The sequence below is a fragment of the Hylobates moloch genome, unplaced genomic scaffold, assembly GCF_009828535.3.
Source record: "Hylobates moloch isolate HMO894 unplaced genomic scaffold, HMol_V3 SCAFFOLD_15, whole genome shotgun sequence".
NCBI lineage: Eukaryota > Metazoa > Chordata > Mammalia > Primates > Hylobatidae > Hylobates > Hylobates moloch.
The window spans coordinates 88,421,256-88,443,269 of record NW_026652290.1 but is presented as its reverse complement, the minus strand read 5'-3'; the positions used below and the strand labels follow the sequence as shown (position 1 = coordinate 88,443,269).

Below are 22,014 nucleotides of genomic sequence, written 5' to 3'. Positions count from 1 at the left end.
GATGCTGGATTTTTAAGGTATTGGAGCCATCCAAGTATCCCTCAAAAGCTCTCTAAATTAATGTTAATTAAGTGTTTAATGTGTTTAGTTTATATATTTAAGAGGTAGCATGCTTGCTTTAGATATGTTTCAATGCATGATAGAGCAGAGGTTTTTTTTTGTTTGTTTTGTTTTGTTTTTTTTTGAGACGGAGTCTTGCTCTGTCGCCCAGGCTGGAGTGCAGTGGCGCAATCTCGGCTCACTGCAAGCTCCGCCTCCCGGGTTCACGCCATTCTCCTGCCTCAGCCTCTCCGAGTAGCTGGGACTACAGGCGCCCGCCACCACGCCCGGCTAATTTTTTGTATTTTTAGTAGAGACGGGGTTTCACCGTGGTCTCGATCTCCTGACCTCGTGATCCGCCCGCCTCGGCCTCCCAAAGTGCTGGGATTACAAGCGTGAGCCACCGCGCCCGGCCTATAGAGCAGAGTTTTATACTGCTTATCGTCATTGGAATATTGTTTATAATCCACGTGTGCACTGACAGGGAGCAAGTGGAGGAAAGAGTCCAACATTGTAGCCGGCAAACTCGCATTTCTGGTTCCAACTTCTTCCCCCAAATGACTGCAGCATTAGCCACGGGGTTAAAACTGGCTCTGGTTTCCTTTCTATAAAATAAAGGATGACCTCCAAAGCTCCTCCTAGCTTTAAATATCCTATGATTTGAAGCATAATTTTATGATTTACGTGATTGTAAAGAATAAGCTGTCATGGCTTTGCTATGAAGTTCTGATTTATTTGATGCTAAATGTTTCATTGAGTATATAATCCTAAATTAAAGCATCAGGGAAACCTGAACTATGTTTAAATGATCTGCTTTATAAATTGGTTTTCAAGAAGGCATTGTGGATACTACCTATGTTAGCAAATAGAGGGTCTCCAAAAAGATCTAACAGGAAGTTTATGGGCTAGAATGAGGCATGCCTATAAAAGTTCTAGGTACACAAATATTCAGTAAGTACCCACTGATTTGATCATTGATCAGATGTTCTGGTATTTCATGTCTTTTCTTGAACATAATGTGGATGCTGATTATAATTCATTACTGACAGGAAAACTGGAAAACATGCGCACAGATTAATCATGCCAATAATTTTAGAAAGCAATTTTCATTATTATAAATCTATATGATTTCAATATGACCAGACTAAAAAATAATTGTTTTTTGTAATTATATCAGCTATTTCTCATTTATATAATATTCTAATTATATAAATTATGTCTATATAAAATATATATTTTATATTAAATACAAATGTAAAAGGGGAAAATACAGAAAACATAAAATGGAAATAACAATTCCTCCATTAACATTTTAGTATATTTGTTCCAGTTATTGATCTGCATATATTTTAACCTTGTCACAGTCATTCTTAAGGTTAGAGCTGAACACTTCACAGGTAATTTAATATTCTACTACACACCATTTGTAATAAATGCCTAGGATTTCCCATTGTTGGCACGTTTTCAACATTTTATTAGTTCCAGATCCATTAGAAATAATGCTCTAATGAGCATTTTTTTACATGAATCTTTGTCTATACCTCTGATTATAACTTGGGATACATTCCTAGGAGTTTGTTTTCTAGGTCAAAGAATATAAGTTTTTAAGGCTCTTGAAATTGCTTTCCAGAATGGCCCTGCCTGCTTATACTTCACCAACAGTGTTCAGGAAAGCCCTAATCTCAAATCCCTGCCAGGATTAAATATAATTTAATGTTCCATATTTACTAGCATGATATGGGAAAACACCACCTCATTTTGCTTTAGCTTGCATTTTTAACACTAGTAAGATTAAACATAGTTTCAAGCTTATTCATTTATATTTTCTCTATGCATTATACAATAAATTTTAAAAATCAATATTTTAACTGCCCTGATTGTCACATCAGAGAGGGAGAGAGTGAAGTGGGAGAAATTTTTTTTCTGAAAGAGAAATTTTAGTATTTAATATGCTTTAACATTTCAAGCACTACTAAAGAAAGAAAAGACAGCCTGGGCAACATAGCAAGGCTCCGTCTCTATAAAAAATAAAAAAGTAGCCGGGCACGGTGGCACACATGTCTGTAAGCCCAACTATTTGGGAGGCCGAGGCAGGAGGATCCCTTGAGCCCAGGAGTTCAAGGTAGCAGTAGGCTGTGATCACACCACTGCATTCTAGCCTGGGCAAGACTGGAAAGGAAAAGAAAAGAAAGAAAAGGAAAGGAAAGGAGAGGAGAGGGGAGGGGAGGGGAGGGGAGGGGAGGGGAGGAGGGGAGGGGAGGGGAGGGGAAAGGAGGGGAGGGGAGGGATTATTTATGTTATTCAAAACTGAAACACTGGATCTTTTTTTTTTTTTTTTTTTTGCACAGAGTTTCACTCTTGTTGCCCAGACTGGAGTGCAGTGGCGCGATCTCAGCTCATTGCAACCTCCACCTTCTGGTTTCAAGTGATTCTCCTACTCCAGCCTCCCGAGTAGCTGGGATTACGGGCGCCAGCCACCATGCCTCACTAATTTTTGTATTTTTAGTGGAGACAGGGTTTCACCATGTTGGCCAGAGAACACTGGATTTTTAAGGACTGAAAAACATTGCTGAGAAGCGTTGCTGCATGATTGCCTTGGAATCTGGGGTTCCAGACTTAACTCTCTTCAAGTTTTCTTGACATGCATGGCCTCCATTGCCAGATAATTAACTACTCTCACACAGGGACTGGCTCTCAGACCTGTCTGCGGCTTTGCACTTTGAAGTGGGCATCAGCCATCCATTCTGGTGCTCTGCTAGGCGTCCTAGGAAAACGAACATAAGACTGATTTTTCTCTTCCCCAACTTCAACATGCAATTTACCATTTCCAATGTAGCAAGAGGGGGATTGCTGGGGAGGAGTGAAGACTTGCTCCAGGGCACAAGCACATTTGCAGACCCTACTGACCAGCCCTCCCCTGGAAGAGTGGTTTCTGAGGAGCTTTAATTATAAGCACAGAAGCTGAGGGGACAGCCTGTGTGTGCCATCGAAGATAATGACTTTATTAATTACTGCTGTTCAACTGAACCCAGCCATGCATGTTTTCAGCCTAAAAGGTCTTGGGCAACCAAAAGCAAATGATGGGGTGGTCTTACTAAAATATTTACAGTCCTAATGATACCAGGACTTATAAGCCACTTGCCTCAGGCACAGAGGCCAAGAACAGTTTTTGGTTTTCCACAAAAATTGATACCCAAATTTATTATTTCACTTACTCCCTCTCCTTGCTCAATTTTTTTTCTATGTATGTATTTAGTGCTTGTTTTAAAAATATTATAGGATTATAGATATTTATTTTTGAGCATTAAGTGAAAATATGGTCTTTGCACAGTTAATTGACAAGAGGCTACTATAAAAATTAGACCTCCGGGACACTCACACCCACTCAAACCCCAGAAGTAAATACACCTAAAAAATGTCTGCCTTCATTCTGCCTGGCTAGACTTCTGGTTCTCACTCAGTTCTCTTTCATGTTTCTGTTCTCCTAGGACATGGTATGTCAATTACTCAGGCCTCAACTAGTGCTAGTAGTCAAAATTGGAGATAATTCAATGGCCACATCATTGGAACAGGTTAGCTAGTGTCTCAGTTCATGCAATCTGCTATAAAAAACTGCTACAGACTGAGTGGCTTAGAAAAACAGAAGTTTATTTCTAACCGGTGTGGAGGCTGGGAAGTCCAGAGTCTGGTCAGGGTCGGCTTCCTGGTTCCTAGAGAGGCGTCTTTTTGCTGTGTCCTCACATGACAGAAGAGGCAAACCAGCTCTCTGGGGTCCCTTTTATAAGGGCACTTATCCCATCATGAGGGTTCACTGTCAAGACCTGTGACCTCCCAAAGGCTCCACTTTCTAATATCATCACACTGGGGGTTAGGATGTCAATGTAGGAATTCTAGTTGGGGGCTGAGGGGGTGGGTAAACAAACATTGAGACCATAGCAGCTGGATAATCATAAGATAAATAAAAAGTTTTTTTAAACACTTGGTGGCATTGCCACGTTTTTGTTAAAAAATAATTGCCAATCCAAGAACTCCTAAGTCCATTTATACCTAAATTGAGGATCTGTGTTCAGTTAAAAACAAACACACCTGCAGGGCGCAGTGGCTCACGCCTGTAATTCCAGCACTTTGAGAGGCCACGGCAGGAGGATCACCTGAGGTCAGGAGTTCAAGACCAGCCTGGCCAACATGGTGAAACCCCATCTCTGCTAAATATACAAAAATCAGCCAGGTGTGGTGCTGTCCTCCTATAATCCCAGCTATTCAGGAAGATGGGTCAGGAGAATCGCTTGAACAAGAGGCAGAGGTTGCAGTGAGTCGAGATTGCACCACTACACTCCAGCCTGGGTGACAGAGCAAGACTCTGTCTCAAAAAAAAAAAAAAAAAAAAAATGGTATCAGAAATTTTCACAACATGTATCAAAATTTTAAGTGAGCATACATTTCAGACAAGAAATTCTATTTGGAAATTTCTTTTAAGGAAATAATGGATCCATGCAAAGATTACACTATTTATATTAAATCAAAGTTTGGTTAAGTTATGATACATCCATATAGTGCAATACTTTGAAGGCAATTAAAATTACTGTAGAAAAAGCATTTAATGACATGAAAAAATGTTGATATAGATCATTAAGTAGAAATAAGTTATTAGACATTGTAAACAACATGGGTATGATCAAATGTTTGTTTAAAGGTATTCATGTGAATACCTGTATATATACAAAAAAAGACTGGAAAATATTATACTTTTGTATTCATCCACATTTGTGTTGTTTATGTTTTTCTACAAAGAACATGTATTTTTTTCAATAATGAAAACAGCCAACATTCACTTTTTAATGAATGGAGAGAATATATAAAAAGCCTCAGGCCGGGCGCAATGGCTCATGCCGAGGCGGGTGGATCACCTGAGGTCAGGAGTTCGAGACTAGCCTGGCCAGCGTGGCGAAACCTCATCTCTACTAAAAATACAAAAATCAGCCAGGCTTGGTGACGGGCGCCTGTATTCCCAGCTACTCAGGAGGCTGAGGTAGGAGAATCACTTGAACCCGGGAGGCGGAGGTTGCAGTGAGCAGATATCGCACTACTGCGCACCAGCATGGGCAACAGAGTAGGACTCTGTCTCAAAAAAACAAAAAAAAAAAAACAAAAAAGCCTCAGAAGAGAGGCTGTCTGGGAAAGAAAGGCAAGGAGCAAGGGGGTGGGGAGAAGAAGGAGACTCATCACAAGGGCCGAGAAAGCTCTATTTCATCTTATGTGCTTGAAAAGGAACCAGACTTTAAATTAGAAAGGATACAGAATTCTCCCTTCTTCACCTATTGACATACTTGAAGGAGAGTGGTGTCCAAATGCTGTGGGAGGTTCTGCTCCTGTTTCTAAGGAGGAAGCTCAACTATCTGCAGTTGCCTCGATGGGACACAGAACCAGGCTGCCAGGGGACTAGGAGGGAATACTCAGGTCACTTCTCAGACATTGTGATGAGTCTCCTTCTTCTCCCCACCCCCTTTCTCCTTGCCTTTCTTGCCCAGACAGCCTCTCTTCTGAGGCTCTTTATATGTTCCCTGCATTCGGCCTTCCCTCAGGCACACTCATATGCACACACACGGGTGCACACAGTAGGTGCACACACACATAGTGTGCACGCACATAGATGCACACACATGCACATGCAGTTCTCTGGCTATTTGGAAATTGGCCATCTGGAAACCTGCTGTGGAAGGGAGGGCAGAGTACAGGAAGGGCCAGGGTGCTCATCCCACCTCCATCATTAATTCATGGGACGAGACAAATTAGTGGACTTCTCCAGACCCACATTCCTTCCTCTGGAAAATGGAGATTTGTCAGGTTGGTGTGGTCAAATTTAAACACAGCAAAACAAAGGACAAGTATCCAAGAGGTGTCTTTAAAGGGACCTTTCAGCAGGGGCTGAGAAAAGTATACAAAATAGACATCTCATTTCTCCAATCTTAATACAGTCATGCACTTCATAACACTGTCTCAGTCAACAGCCGCCTATAAGATTATAATGGAGATGAAAAATTCCTATTGCCTAGTGACATTGTAGCCATTGATGTAGCATAACACATTACTCAAGTGTGTGTGGTGATGCTTGTGTAAACAAACCTACTGAGCCGCCAGCTGCCAAATAAAAGTACAGCACATACCGTTATGTACAGTACATAATATTTGATAATGATTACTTGATAACAAGTAACAACTATGTTGCTGGCGTATGTGTTTTCTTTTTTTTTGAGATGAAGTCTCACTCTGTTGCCCAGGCTGGGGTGCAGTGGTGTGATCTCGGCTCACTGCAATCTCTGCCTCCTGGGTTCAAGCGATTCTCCTGCCTCAGCCTCCCAAGTAGCTGGAATTACAGGCGTGTGCCTCCACTCCCAGCTAATATTTTTGTATTTTTAGTAGAGACAGGGTTTTGCCATGTTGGCCACACTCGTCTCAAACTCCTGACCTCAGGTGATCCACCCACCCCTGCCTCCCAAAGTGCTGGGATTACAGGCGTGAACCTCTGCGTCTGGCCTGTATTTTCTATCCTGTATTTTTATCATTATTTTAGAGTATACTCCTTTTACTTACTTAAAAAAAGGTAGTCATAACATTTAACCAAAAGATTTTAAAAGTAAAATTAAAAATCTCAAAAATAGAAAAAAGCTTGTGGAATAAGGATATAAGGAAAGACAATATTTTTGTACATCTAAGCGTTATTACAAAAGAGTCAAAAAGTTAAAAAATTAAAAAGTTTATAAGGTGAAAAAGATACAGTAAGCTAAGATTAATATTATATTAAAGAAAAAATATTTTTTATAAATTTCATGTAGATGATGTATACAGTGGTTATAAAATCTACGGCTTTGTACAGTAATATCCTAGGCCTTCACACTCACTCACCCCTCACTCACTGACTCACCCAGAGCAACTTCCAGTACTGCAAGCTCCATTCATGCTAAGTGCCCTCTACAGGTGTACCACTTTTTATCTTTTATGCTGTATTTGTACTGTACCTTTTTTAGGTTTAGACATATTTCGATACATAAATATTTATCAGTTGTTAACAATTGTTTACAGTATTCAGTATAGTAACATGCTGTACAGGTTTTTGACCTAAGAGGCAACAGACCATACCATACAGCCTAGGTGTGTAGTAGACCATCTAGGTTTGTGTAAGTACACTCTACAATATCGGCACAATGATGAAATCGCCTATTGACACGCGTCTCAGAGCGTAGCCCCATCATTAAGTGACGCATGACTGTAAGAGAGAAAATTAGTTCTGCCCATGAGAATACTTTGTGCATGATCAAAGTAAATATGAGTCAAAAGAGAAAGCATTTAGGTAAAATAATATTCATTAAATTTTTAAAAATTTTCTTTATGTAGTTTTGCTGGTGACTGGAGTACATTCAAACAAAGAAACAGCAAAGAAGATTAAAAGGCCCAAATTCAGTAAGTAAAATCACAATTCCTTGCTGGCATCATGCTTGTTTTTCCCACATGGAGGGTTATTATACTTGTTTTAGATAATTTTTGTTTTGGTTTGGTTTTTATCTCTATGTCAATTAATTTCCACTCAGACTAATTCGTGATAAGTCTTATCCCCTACCACATTCCAAAAAGTCTTTGAGACAGGAGCCCTGACTTTAGGGTAAAGGATATGTAGTTCCCCTACACTAGAAAAACTCCAAATGCACATACAAAGACCAGGAAACAGTATGTCTCTGTGGCTAAGCAGAATAAGCTTAGCCCTGACATTGAAATGCTGTCTCAATTCCCCATACCAGAAAACTTATTTTGGCTAATGCAAAGGTCTAGCAAACCTACCCACCTTTCAACAGACCCTGGGATCAGAAGGCAAATCTCACAAAAAAGCCCATGCAATTTCACACCCAATCAATGGAAGGAGAAAAAACAAATTTCACTTTTGAGTGGTGTATCAGTTAAGATTGGATGACACAAAATCCGGAATAAGGCCAGGGACGGTGGCTCACGCCTGTAATTCCAGCACTTTGAGAGGCTGAGGCGGGTGGATCACTTGAAGTCAGGAGTTCCAGACCAGCCTGGCCAACATAGTGTCTCTATTAAAAATTCAAAAATTAGCCAGGCCTGATGGCGCATGCCTGTAATCCTAGCCATTAGGGAGGCTGAGGCACGAGAATCACTTGAACCTGGGAGATGCAGGTTGCAGTGAGCCCAGATCATACCACTGAACTCCAGCCTGGGCCACAGAACGAGACTGTGTGGAAAAAAAAAAAAAAGACAAAAGAAAATCTGGAATAATAGATGCTTACTTAAGACTGCAGTTTCTTTCTCTCTCCTGGTCTTGGCTTTTATGGAAGTTCCACAATCTCCAGGGACCTAGACTTCTATCTTCTAATTCTGCCATTTTCAATGTGGCTCCCAATTCATTGCCCAAAATGGCTGCCCCAGCTCCATCCATCATGTCCACATTCCAGTCAGTAGGAAGGGATGAAGAAGGGCACATAATAGTGATGCAGGATTTTTCTTCTCAGTCATTTTGCAAGCCAGGGAACCCCAGCTGGTGATGCCTCACCTGGGCCTTGCTCAGCCACACTGGCATGCCCCAGCTCACATGTGTTATAGCTTATACTCATGGTCAGCAGTTCCTGAGCTCTTGTACCATGCCCAAGAAGAATGAGGATAAGCTGGACATTGAAGGGTGAGGAGGGCTGAGACGAATTTTATTGAGTGAGGGAACAGCTCTCAGCAGAGAGGGGACGTGAGGGGTGGTTCCCCTACCCAAAGGCGTCAAAGTCCCTAATGTGGCTGAGTCTGAGGACTTCTACGGACTCAGAATGGGGACTATGTGCTGATTGGTTTGCGAGTATGCAAAAAAGATTACAGCAAAGACACCACTCAAAGGTGGGCATGACAGTGTAGAAAACCAATTAGGAAAAGGGTAGGTATATGTAAAACAGGTGAAGGGTGGGGATCCATCAGAGGAAAGCGCACCAAACAGGAAGACAGGTTCTCAATCCAGTCTGAGGATTTAACTTGTAGCTTGGCTTTCAGGCTTTAAACTGTCTTTGGCTTGGAGGTGGGGTTTCACCAGGGACCCACCCCTATCTGCCTAGGCATTTGGCTGCCTCCTACCGCTCTCAATAGCTTCTTTAAAGCTACATCCAGAAAGTTCAGTATAACCCCTCTCTTTAAGTACTATTGGCCAGCAGTAACGGAGAGTGGGAAATGTCTTGATTTTTTTTTTTTTTTTTTGAGACGGAGTCTCACTCTTTCACCAGCCTGGAGTGCAGTGGCGCAATCTTGGCTCACTGCAACCTCCACCTCCCAGGTTCAAGTGATTCTTCTGCCTCAACCTCCTGGGTAGCTGGGACTACAGGCACCCGCCACCACGCCCAGCTAATTTTTTGTATTTTTAGTAGAGTTGAGGTTTCACCATGTTGGCCAGAATGGTCTCGATCTCTTGACCTCGTGATCCACCTGCCTCAGCCTCCCAAAGCGCTGGGATTTCAGGCGTGAGCCACCATGCCCGGCCATGTCTTGATTTTAAACATCCATGTCCCTCGCTAAAAGTAAGGGATATTACTACTAGGAAAAAAAGAGAAGAATGGATATTGGGAAATAACTCACAAAAGAAGACACAGATGGAAAACTCACACTCAGATATTGTAAGCACACTGGGATATCTGTATCCAAATTTGTAGGCTTGATGGAAGCTTAAATTAAAGTGTGTTTATAAAGAACCATAAAAAAGGCTTTAGATTATAGTCAATGTTCTGTGCTCTCCACAGCTGAAACTTTCTTTATAGGCATTAAATTTAGGTACCTTGAAATCAGCCACATTAATCATTTGAAATAAAAGAAAGATTTGCTTCACACAGCCTCCTTTTTTCTTCTGCTCTTTTAAACCTTCCATGTGAAATTTCCTGTTGAAATGAGACCAAAAGGGCAACCATCCACAGCCTCCTAGGCTGAAATACTAAAAAGGAATCAGTTGTTTATTTATTTCTGTCAGGACCAAGAGCCAAGAGGACCAGCCCTGGGGCAGATGTGTATTCAAAACAATGATTAGGTTAATATGGAGACAAATGCACGCCCAAGTATGAATTCCTTTGGGCTGTTTCCAGTATCTTCATTAACTCATATACAAAAATCATGAAAGATTCCGTGATTACCATGACAACGGTTTGCAGTGACTATGAAAGTCTGTGCTAAATGACCCAAGGGCAAACCTCTTTGAGAGATCTCAAATGGATTGAATTTCTGATATGCTAAATTCTAGCCTTATTCTCAAAATCTCCCTAGTGATGCAGCACATTGGAATCAATAAATGCATGAGGTCTTTTCTCTAATTAGAAACTCTGGCACAATTATTAAATAGGGAAAAAAAGATACAATGAAGGTAATTGGATATTCCCAAACCATGGAGATATCTGATTCTTGATCTCCAGAGTATTTCCAAATCATAGTCTATAGCTTGAGGCCAAAGTCATTTTCTTTCTTTTTTTTTTCTATTCAACACTGTCAGTTTGCTGCTGGGGGAGGTGACTGATGGCAAGGAAGGCACATTATTCATTCATTTGATAAGTATTTATTGGGTCCTGGCCAAGTACCAGGCACTGTGTTAGACACCCAGAAACAACAGCAATCCAGACTCCATCTATGCCCTCACAGAGCTCACAATCTAAGGTGGAAGAAAGACAAGTCAACAGGCAATGATAATATCCATATAAGTGTCAGGACAAGAGGAGCTAGAGGTACGCAGAGAGTTAAGAAAAGAAGTTGTGTATCTGGGAGGGCTTCCTGGAGGAAATGACACACACTGATTCTGAAGGCCAAATAGGGATTGGCCAGGCAAAGAGGAGGAGAAAAGAGTGTAATAAGCAGAAAGAACACATCATGCCCAAAGCCTGAAGGGTAGAAAAAGCTGAAAAGTAGTTCAACATACAGAAATAGAGAATAGAAGGTGAATGTGTTGAGGAAAAAGATGAAAAGCAAAGAGACACCAGATGGTGAAGAGCTTTACTGCCATGTTCAGGGGATCTGGACTTCATCGAGAGGGCAATGGGGAGTATCTTCATGTAGGTTATTTTGGTTGCAATTAGCAGAACTCCAAGGCCAATCTGCTTAAGCAAAAAGGGGGATTTGGGCAGGACATGGGGTAGCTCACAGAACTCAAGGCAGGAAATACAGCTGTAACTCCCTCCGGTTGGACTGCAGATGGAAAGGCCTCAGAAACCGGCACCCCTGCTTCTTCTCTCTGTGCATCTCTCTCTTTCTCTCTCTCGCTGTCTCTCTCTCTCTCTCTCTCCAGACCATGTTTCTCAGTCCTGATCCCAAATTCCTGGGACAGAGAATCTAATTGCATCGGGCAAGGCTGGCAGGGGTCCACCCCTATAAAAGGAGCATGGTCCTCAGAGAATAGTAAAGTGTTAAGGAAGGTTGTGTTAGGGAAATGAAACAATCCTGCCAACATTAACAACAACTCCTTTGTAGCAATATTTGAAGATATGAAGAGAGAAGAGAGAGAACACAACTTGTGAGTAAGCATTACAGATTTACGTGCTTATACAGATAGCATGAAAGTGTGTACAAAGTCTGGACAGAATTTCACACAACTTTATATAGTGAGTTGGAAGACAGGCAATTACAATTTCTCTGGCCATTCTGGAGGTAAGGGCTTACAGATCCTTACGGAAGGCCGGAGCCCTCGCATTGTAAAATCGAAAGGCTGGCGTCTTATGTCTTACGTCTTTAAGAAAACATCCTAAGAGGACAGGGTGGTGGGGGGCAGTGGCGCTCTCCTCTTCACTAAATAAAAAAAGCTTGATCATCTAACCGTTAGCGTCGATACCTCAAAATATATCTTACAAGATGCTATTGAAGAGTTTTAAACAGAAAGTGAAATAAGCAGGGCTTTAAACAAATCACTTCAGCTTTAATGTGAGATTGGACTAGGTCAGTGGTTCTCAGTGTGTGGCTCCTGGACAGGCAGCATCAGCATCATCCGGGACCTTTTGTCTCACTCAGCCCAGACATCCTGAGTCAAAAACTACAGGGGTGGGCCCAGCAATCTGTGCTTTAAGCAGCTCTCCAGGTGATTCTGAGGACTTGTAAAATGTGATAACCAGTGAGCTAGAGGGAGGACCCAGACAAGGGCTTCTTGCAAACATGAATGTGAAATCATTTAGGTAGGTTCCCTTTAGTGCCCTCTAACCTCTCTTTTAGAAGCCCTAAATTTTCACCACTGTTTTTTCAAGATTCACAATCTTTACAACCCAGAAGTCTTTTTTTTTTTTTTTTTTTTTTTTTTTTTTTTTCTGGAGTGCAGTGGCGCAATCTCGGCTCACTGCAAGCTCCGCCTCCCGGGTTCACGCCATTCTCCTGCCTCAGCCTCTCCGAGTAGCTGGGACTACAGGCGCCCGCCACCACACCCGGCTAATTTTTTTGTATTTTTAGTAGAGACGGGGTTTCACCGTGGTCTCGATCTCCTGACCTCGTGATCCGCCCGCCTCTGCCTCCCAAAGTGCTGGGATTACAAGCGTGAGCCACCGCACCCGGCGAACAACCCAGAAGTCTTAAGTCAAATAACAAGGAGAAGGTAGTTTGGTAGTGTTGATCAGTGATTAATTTCCTGACCCCTCCTAGACAGGGGGCACTCTCCTAGACTCTTGAGGATCTAGTGCCTGAGGCACAGTGACACTAGTTGGCAGGGCCGGATTTGAAACTCAGTTCTGGGTTAGGTTCAACCCCTGATGTTTCCCCAGTGGCCTCCTCTCAAGCTGAGTGGGACTAAAGAATGAGGTGTCTGTTGCCTGGTAGCAGATAAGGGTGTTGCATAATCAAAGGCTGACCCAGTAGAAAGTAAAGTAGAAAACGTATGGGAAAAATGGGAGAAGAAGAGCATAACTGTGTTCCTTGGACTTGGCTTGAAAACGCCTGCCATTCCAGTACATCTATTCTGCCTACTCATAGGGTTCCCACTGATTTTGGTAGTTATCTCTTTCTCTCCTCTCTACTTTCCCTTCTTTTTCACTTCTTTGTCTTCTCACCCCTTTTTCCTTCTTTGCATTTCTTTCATCTATCCATGGCCTCCAGTGCCCCTCATGGATATTACTTAGCACCACTGGTGGGGGGCCCTTTGGACCAAGAAGGTAATACTTAAGAGCATGTTGAAAATAATCTGGCAGGCTGGGCGCGGTGGCTCACGCCTATAATCCCAGCACTTTGGGAGGCGGAGGCGGGCGGATCGCCTGAGGTCAGGAGTTCGACACCAGCCTAGCCAACATGGTGAAACCCCGTACTTACTAAAAATATAAAAATTAGCTGGGCGTGGTGGCAGGCTCCTGTAATCCCAGCTACTTGGGAGGCTGAGGCAGAATTGCTTGAACCTGGGAGGCAGAGGTTGCAGTGAGGGAAGACTGCACCGCTGCTCTCCAGCCTGGGCAACAGAGCAAGACTCTGTCTCAAAAAAAAAAAAAAGAAAAGAAAAGAAAAATAAAAAAAGAAAAAAGAAAATAATCTGGTAATCTGGCATGGGGGTCTTACAAAGAAGAAAAACAAAGATACAAAAAAGCAATTGGATGGATTCTCACAGTTCTACTCCACAAACCCATAGGTCCATTCATTCCAAGCTAATATTTTGCTTTTATGTGCTCAGTTGTATTGGATGCAATTTTATCCCACCATATTTGGCTTATCACATTATTTTCTAAATCAAATTAAGTCTGACTCCAAACTGCCAATTGCTGGGGTAGGGGGTGGAATTCAAATTCCTTAATTACAAAGGCTTCTTCCCTCTCTGCTCCAGCAGAGAGAGCTTGTGCAGTCTAGAAGATTCGGGGTGGTCCCCTCAGCTACTCAGTGTCCAAGTCCATGTTATCTCTGGAAGGTGGGCAACCCCACTGTTTCCTGGATGATGGGATGTTGGCAGAGGTGGGGAAGCCCTGTACCTAAATCTCCATCCTAAGGTGCATCACACCAGATGCTGCCCTGAGGTGGGTGCTCCTCAAAGCAGCTGCTAGGGCAAGGGACATTTCCTTTACTAGAACCTATTTGGCCACTCCCACCTTCCCAGTCTTAGAAGATCACTGTGTCTCCATCACTCTTTGGGCTGAACAAGCCCAATCCCCTGAAACAAGGGGAATTTGGAGAGTCTACTTTTCAAAGCCTGGAGAGAGTGTTGTCTTTGCGACACACTGCCCTCTCTCCTGCAACCTTGAGAACCAGAGGTGGGAAAACATGAGCCTGTGTACCTTCTTAGAATAGTAAGAGGGAGAAAATGCAATGGGAAGAAACATAGTTAATGACTTAATAAATTAATGGACTGTTTAATCCAAGGTAAAGTTTACCTTACTGCAGTAATGAGAGTTTTATCACTTTATTTTTAGAGGTGACATTTTCAAGGCTCTCATTTTCCTGATAAGTCTTAGAGCCATAGATCTAACCTTAGCCAGAGGCACCTTAGTGGTAGGTTTAGTCAGCATAAACCTACTCAAGCAGTTTCTAACATATTACCAAAATGTGGCTGCATTTTTCTTGATTGTTTAAGGCTGCAAATAAAGATTGAAGGGCTTAGGTGTGTTCATAAGAGACTTCTCCTAAGGCAGTCATAATACCTTATACGTTTTAAGGATTAATTTCATTTATGTGTAGGTTACACATTCAAAAAAGGCCTACTCTTTAACTTAGGAGACTTTCAGTCCATACTGTAATAAACACATCATATATTTTCACATAAATTATGTCCACCAGACTCTAGAACAATTCCTGCTTGGCAAAGTGTCTGTGCTAGAGGGAGAAAAGCGTTTAAGTTGTAAAATCTCATCAATGGCTTTTCACACATAATGAAGCTGCAGAAGAGCCCCAGAAGCAATGGCCTTAGTCCAAAGTGGTGTCAGGTGAGATCACATTATGCAGATGGCAGCCATTGATGATTCCATGCAAAGTGTTACTGGTTGCCCATCCTGCAAAGTCTGTATCCTCAGTAAGCATCAATCTTGTATAAGGCAAAACAAAAGTATGTAAAGAAAAGCCTTGCTGGACCCAACCACTATCCCCAACACACACTCAGAAGTAGGTTAGATGCCTCCTGTATGCACTGCACTTTCTCCGTCAAGTACTGATGCTCCTTGACTTACAATGGGGTTGTGTTCTGATAAGCCCATAGTAAGTCACGAATGCATTTAATACCCTGAAAAACCTTTCATGAAGTTGAAAAATCTTAAGTCAAACCATTGTAAATCAGGGACTGTCTGTATTTACCACGTATTACTCTAAGAGCTTTTTTTATACAGTCTATCTTCCCAGCAAGACCAAAAGTACCATGAAGACCCAATTAGTGCTCATTAGGTAATTGTTGGATGTATGGACAAATGAACAATAACAACAAAAGCCACTATAAAATAAAGCAAAATGTGGTAAATTCTATAGGAGAATAACAAACAAGGAGTCTACAATAGGACTCCTACTGGTTTTATGAAAGAATGTTCAAGATAAGACCTGAAAAATAAGTGAATTTTTACAGGCAGAGGTTGGCAAAGGGCTTTCTAGGTGGACTAAGCCCAGATACCATGGGAAACAGGTGGAGGATGAGGTCAGGAAGCAGTGAATGGCATGGTTGGGTTTAAGTGTTGAGGAGTCATGGAAATGCAGCTGGAAAGTGGATTAGGACCCACCAGGCAACGCCAGTCTGAGAAGGTTTTTTTCTTTGTCATTCACTAGAGGGTGGGGACTCCTGAGAGTTTTCTAAGCAGGAAATTTGCATGATGAAGACAACAATCAGTGAGATAAACAAGATATTCTCCACAGGTAGTAGAGCTACATTCTGAAATATTTCCATTTACATTGGAGTCTGTTGAAATAGACTTAATTTGGGGTGAAATGTACATGTAATTCACATAGTTCTCTCCAGTGAATTAATCTTAATACCTTGTAAGGCATGGAAAGATTTTTGCAATCAACCTTGAAAGAGTAGATGATTCCTGAACCTACTGCCTTGGGCATGAAGAAGTCATTGTTCTGGGACTTAGTTACTTAATGCATTGGACACTCATGAAGAGAAATACAACTCCGTGGTTGTAAGATTTGGTGTAGCATGCACACAGCTTCTTGGGTAGGTTTATGTGTAGCAACTTGTAAGTAATCCCCAGTGTTTCTTGCTTCTTAGACACCTGGCGCCAACACTGGTGGGTTCTCTACACAGATTGGTATGTGGGCCCTTTCTCAGACCATGAAAAAGAAAGAGGATTAACTTTCTAGCCCTTCTTCTGATATATGGGTGAGAAAGAAGGCAGAGACTCTCTGTGTTACAGATTTTCAGTTGAGTAGACTCTACCCTGGCAATTCTCAGAAATAACGGGAAAACAATACAATGGGAAATTACGGTAGAAGAGTTACTTTGCAGGTATTTGGGGTAAATGCACAGATGCATGCATGTATTCACATAAACACACACACACACGCATACACGCAACCTGTTTGTAAGATATATACTGCATTCACCCACTAGTGGTTGTCAGCAATCTTCAAGTTCAGAAAAGCCTGTAAGATTAGACTAGAGAAGCTGCAGTTTAACTTCTTCCCTTCAGCCAGGGAAGTGGCAACCAGGTGGAGCTGGCAAAGCTTTGGGTTTATAGGCCTGAGTTCAGGTCTTAGTTCTGCCACTTGATATCTGAACAATTGTTCAATTGTTAATTGAACAAATTAACTTGCCTCTCTGAAAAATGAGGACTAATGCCTTTTAGGGTTTTGTAAGGACCAAGTGAAAGAACCTGTATTAAGGTCCTTTGTAAACTAAAATATGTATTTTTAGAGACACAAACTTCTGCAGCTGCCCCAAAACTGTGATGCCACACGTCAGTTACCCTCTGTCATCCAATCACTCCACCCATTCATTTATTCATTCAGCAGACATTCTCTTGAACAGCAGTGAACAAAACAGACAAAAGTCCCTGCCCTCATGAATTTTATATTCTAGTAGATGAATGAAGATGTTAACTGGAACCAGGACCTAAAAGATAGTAACATTCAAACAGATGAAAGGAAAAAGGGTTTCAGAGGTGAGAAATGATTCAAGCTAAGTGTGCAAGACAACATGCATTTAGAAAGTAAAGACTTTATTGGCAAGTATTTGCAAGCCCAGACGTTCCATGGAAGAAATTGTGGAAAGGCCTTAAGGATTTTGGAATTTTTCCTAATGGCAGCAAAAACCTAGTGGTGGTTTTTGAGCAAAGATTCAATGTGATCAAAGACTGTTTAAGAAAAATGGATAAGAATGCTTTGCAAAAGAAGGTGCTACAAAGGAAGAATTAAAATGACCTAGATGTCAGGATCAAGGAGAACAATGCATTCATCTTCAAATTAATGATATTTTTATTTCATTAAACTAAGGACTTTTTGCATAATTCTCTTAAAAACGGTATTTTACTCTAGCTGAATATCACAGTCCAACAAAATTAAGTTTAATATTGAAAGTTTTTATGCACAAGTGCTTTTTTATGTTATAATTCTTCTTCATTAAAAAAATAAAAATAATAATTCTTCCTTATTAACAGGCATGAGGCAAGCTTACGATGATTGCTTGTTGATAAGGAAACTTGTTCTCCAGAAGCAATGTGGCTTGCCTGGGATCACTGAAAAGATGAGTGGCAAAATAAGGAATCTACAGTTTGATTTGGCCTACTACATAATCAGCTTATTGTATGTGACATCATCTAATAATCACTGTTATTAGCCTAGGCAGGAGACCCAACCAACAGCAGAAATATTTGCAGTTCTTCCTCTCAGATTCCAATTTTGTACTAAAAATTGACTCAAATAGTACCAGTTTTCTGTTCTGAGATGAGACCTTTTGCCCAGGAACCCTTGTGAGATCACTACAGCAGACACATGAACCTCAGTGACCTAAAGGTAATCCTACAATTTGATCTGGTTTGCAAGTGGTTCTCCTTTCTCTGTGGCTAGTTCCAAGGGCCTTTGGGAAGGAACCCTTGGCAGATACTGAGATGCTCTAATGTGATTTCTGATACGAAAGTGAGAGTGTCTATGAGAAGGCAAGATTATCTTAAGGAATCATATGAGAGAGTGGGTGGGTGGGGGCACGAAGGGAGAAGCAGAGCAGGTGGCCAAGCAACTGATTTCTGTGCAAAGGTTCCACTGAAGAGGTCTGGGCTCCCCATGGCTCTCTGTGACTTTGGTGTGGACTTTCCCTCACGGACGCTAGCAACTGTCCAGTCAGGAAGAAATAGAAGAGGCTTTTGTCTTGCTTTCTTCAACTGTTCCAGAATAAGCTCTTTTTAGAACTTACAAATAATTTTTCACCTGAGGTTAGCTGTGGGGACACAGCATTCCCCTCTGACTGTTTTGGCATTTGCCAAATGTCTTCCTGCTCCCTTTAGACCTAAAAATGATACTTCTTGAGCTGCCTTAATTTTAACTTATCTTCTTAAGGAAATCTGATTTTCTGCACTTTTAGGATCAAACTCAGAGAAGGGGGAAGGGAGATATGAATAAACCTTAACAACCAAAGAAAGAGGAAGAAAGGAAAACCTAAGCTGCAAGCACTGAATAGTTCAAAGACATTCAGAGGAAAGGCCAAGATTCGTTTCATCTGGGCCTTAAGTGGAGAGGTGGAAGATTCTTTGACTGTTACAAGAAAACAGACTACCTCACAAATAACTGGGAAAATACTGTAGAGAAACAAACCATAGTTTCCATATACTTAAAGAAGAGCTGCCAAAAAGATGCAAATGCCTGCTTTTTCCTGGCTGAACACAGACATTACACTTTTTAATAATTTTGGCAATCACTCTGCAAAATTTAACGAGTTCACTCTCTCCAGCTTAATTTTCTGTGCAAATTTAACAAATTTTTTACCTTTAGCCACACTTTGCCATTGCTCCCTGTTTTTTCAAAGTGCATGAACACATGTGCCTGATTTCATTTTTTCCCCCTGTGGGACAAATTAGTGAGTGAATCCACCAATTTTGCTAATCTGGTTAGGTGCAAATAAAGCAGATCTTATTTAAGGTACTTCCCTGAGATTTCTAAGGGAAAAAAAAGACAAAATAAACAAGCAAACAAAAAACAAATGCCCCCTTAAAGAAAGGAGGGAAAATTGATTCGCAGGAAGTAAAATGTGACATTTTCCCTTGTCTTTTAAACAAATTATTTCATGGAAAATCCTACTGCATGTAATATGTGCACCCTGAAGTCTTTCAACATGTTTGATCATTGTCTAATACTCATGAAATAAGCTTCCAGATAGAGACTCGTTTATGCAACCCCAAAATATTTAGTTGGTCTGACAGGAGATTCAAAATCTCACAGTGCCAGAGTCACATCAAAATTTAATCTCAATGCACACAGCTTGTCACCTCCTATTTCAAAAAAATTAAGAACAAAGAAGAAATCTTTCATTTTCTTTACCTCTAAGGGAGGAGATGCATTTGGGAGTGAGGAAGTGATCTGGGGAAAAGAGGAGAGTTGAACACACAGTTACATCCAGGAATCAAACGATTCACTAACTTGAAGAGAGACCACACTGGCATCTTCTTCCCAAAATTTGCCTTTAAAAAATACTCTGAGACTCAAAATAGTAAATGCAGCCTTGAGTATCAGAGTTTAAAAGAATGAAAGGTAAAAAGAAAATAGCCGGTGAGGAGGCAACATTTGATGGGGAGAATGAAACCACAAAACTGTTTGAAGCACAGTGCTCTACTTCTTAATGTAAACCACAAATTGCTTAAGCCTGTGATCAAACTCAACCCCTTGGTTCCCAGGAGAAGTTCCCTGTTGGCCCAGCCCTGAGTAGCAAAGATTGTCTGGGATGGGTATTTAAGAAAAGAGCAGAAAACTTCAGTTCTCTCTCCAGCCTGAATGAAATGCAATTCTCCTCATTCAGGTACACAAGGGTTAAAAAAGAATATGCTTTTTGGATACAGCTGGAAGCCATTAGCAACTCTGAGACCATCTCAGGAACCCAGTTAGAGGGTGGGTGGCCTGGCAGAGCTCCTGGATCCAAGAGTCTATGAATTACAGACTCTTAGCATTGGGAGGGGTTTTATTCTACTTCTCACCCAATGTAGAAATCCTCTCTATAACTGTTCAGTCTCCACTTGCATACTTCTACCAACACCCCACTCACTGCTTCCTGAGGCAGCTCATTCCTTCATGGACAAGTTCAGTTCCTAGAAAGTTCTTCTTGGCAAAATTTGCCTCTATAGAAAGTCTGTTCTTTAAGTTCTAGCTCACCCTCTGGCATCACAGGACACAACAATCCTACTTGTGAAGATAACTATCATTGCCTCCAATTCTTGCTTCCTCATGCGCAAATGACCCATTTCTACAAACGGTCCCTTTCATTTGGTAGTTTCCAGACCATTCCCAAGCCTGCTGCCTCTTTGGACTGTGCTCATGTTTTAAAGTTCCTTCTGAAGAATGGGGGCCAGAACTGAATATATTCCCAGATCAAAAGGCACTAGTAAAGTGTCCTCTAGGGGACCTTGGACCTTTTCCTTCAAGAGTTATTGAGGAAAAATCTTTGCAGGGAAAATGCAGTCCTACCCGTTCTTGGATACAGTCAATAGAGCATCTACTCCACCTCATCCCCAGGCAACCTTTCAGCTTCAGCAGACTTGCCTACTGGATAGTGCGAGCCTGGCAGTAGCAACAGCAAAGCCAAAACAGAGGGAGGAAAGAATGAATGAGCTGCCCCTGGATGCTCAGCCAGAGAGTTCCCAGCTTTCCATCAAGTGTTCAGGCAGATAAGAAAAGATCTCTCCCATTATGACTTCAGATCTAAGCCTAGAGGATCCTCTAGGACCAAGACAAAATATCACGTTTTTGACCTGTCTTCCCTGTCCCAAAGTCTTTCATTGCCTCCCACATCCTACATAGAACACTAGCATGTAAGCCTTAATTGGCTCCATCCCTACCAATCTACCATCCTCCCACCAGGCCCCATAATGGAGTCCCCGCCCAGCAAGCCAGCCTTGTCCAGGTCATTCCTAACTCCAATGCTCCCACCGTATGCCCTTCCTGGAATACTTTCCCTCCCTTTTGTAAGGTTGGATGAGAGTTTTTTTCTGGGTTAGCTACAGAGCATCTGAAAGACCAGTACTCTCCTGCCATTGACTCAAGATAACATTTCTGGCCACTAGAGGTGGGTGGTCTTTTCTCAGAGATCTCTGCTTTGTTAATTGATTATTTCAATAAGTACAGGAATCAGCCTTTTGCTTTTGTTCTCAGCAAGTTAAAGGCAATGAATGGCCATTGTGGTTCTTTTTTTTTTTTTTTTTTTAAAAAAAAAAATTTTTTTTTTTTTTTTTTACTTTAGGGTTTTAGGGTACATGTGCACAATGTGCAGGTTTGTTACATATGTATCCATGTGCCATGTTGATTTCCTGCACCCATTAACTCGTCATTTAGCATTAGGTGTATCTCCTAATGCTGTCCTTCCCCCCTCCCCCCACCCCACAACAGTCCCCGGAGTGTAATGTTCCCCTTCCTGTGTCCATGAGTTCTCATTGTTCAATTCCCACCTATGAGTGAGAACATGCGGTGTTTGGTTTTTTGTCCTTGCGATAGTTTACTGAGAATGATGTTTTCCAGTTTCATCCATGTCCCTACAAAGGACACGAACTCATCATTTTTTATGGCTGCATAGTATTCCATGGTGTATATGTGCCACATTTTCTTAATCCAGTCTATCGTTGTTGGACATTTGGGTTGGTTCCAACTCTTTGCTATTGTGAATAGTGCCGCAATAAACATACGTGTGCATGTGTCTTTATAGCAGCATGATTTATAGTCCTTTGGGTATATACCCAGTAATGGGATGGCTGGGTCAAATGGTATTTCTAGTTCGAGATCCCTGAGGAATCGCCACACTGACTTCCACAATGGTTGAACTAGTTTACAGTCCCACCAACAGTGTAAAAGTGTTCCTATTTCTCCACATCCTCTCCAGCACCTGTTGTTTCCTGA

General features: G+C 41.6%; 1 protein-coding gene and 1 long non-coding RNA gene across 2 annotated transcripts in view; one reads left to right on the top strand and one right to left on the bottom strand.

Moving 5' to 3' along the window:
• The window catches only part of VIT (vitrin), a 123,095-nt gene that overhangs the window by 25,607 nt on the left and 75,474 nt on the right, over positions 1-22,014 (top strand). Inside the window, exon 3 of the mRNA XM_032176675.2 lies at positions 7,432-7,497. Coding sequence (XP_032032566.1) covers positions 7,432-7,497 — 66 coding nt within the window. The remainder of the gene's footprint in view (positions 1-7,431; positions 7,498-22,014) is intronic.
• Positions 1-22,014, bottom strand: part of LOC131381384 (uncharacterized) — a 112,496-nt gene that overhangs the window by 47,974 nt on the left and 42,508 nt on the right. The gene's annotated exons all lie outside the window — the stretch shown is intronic.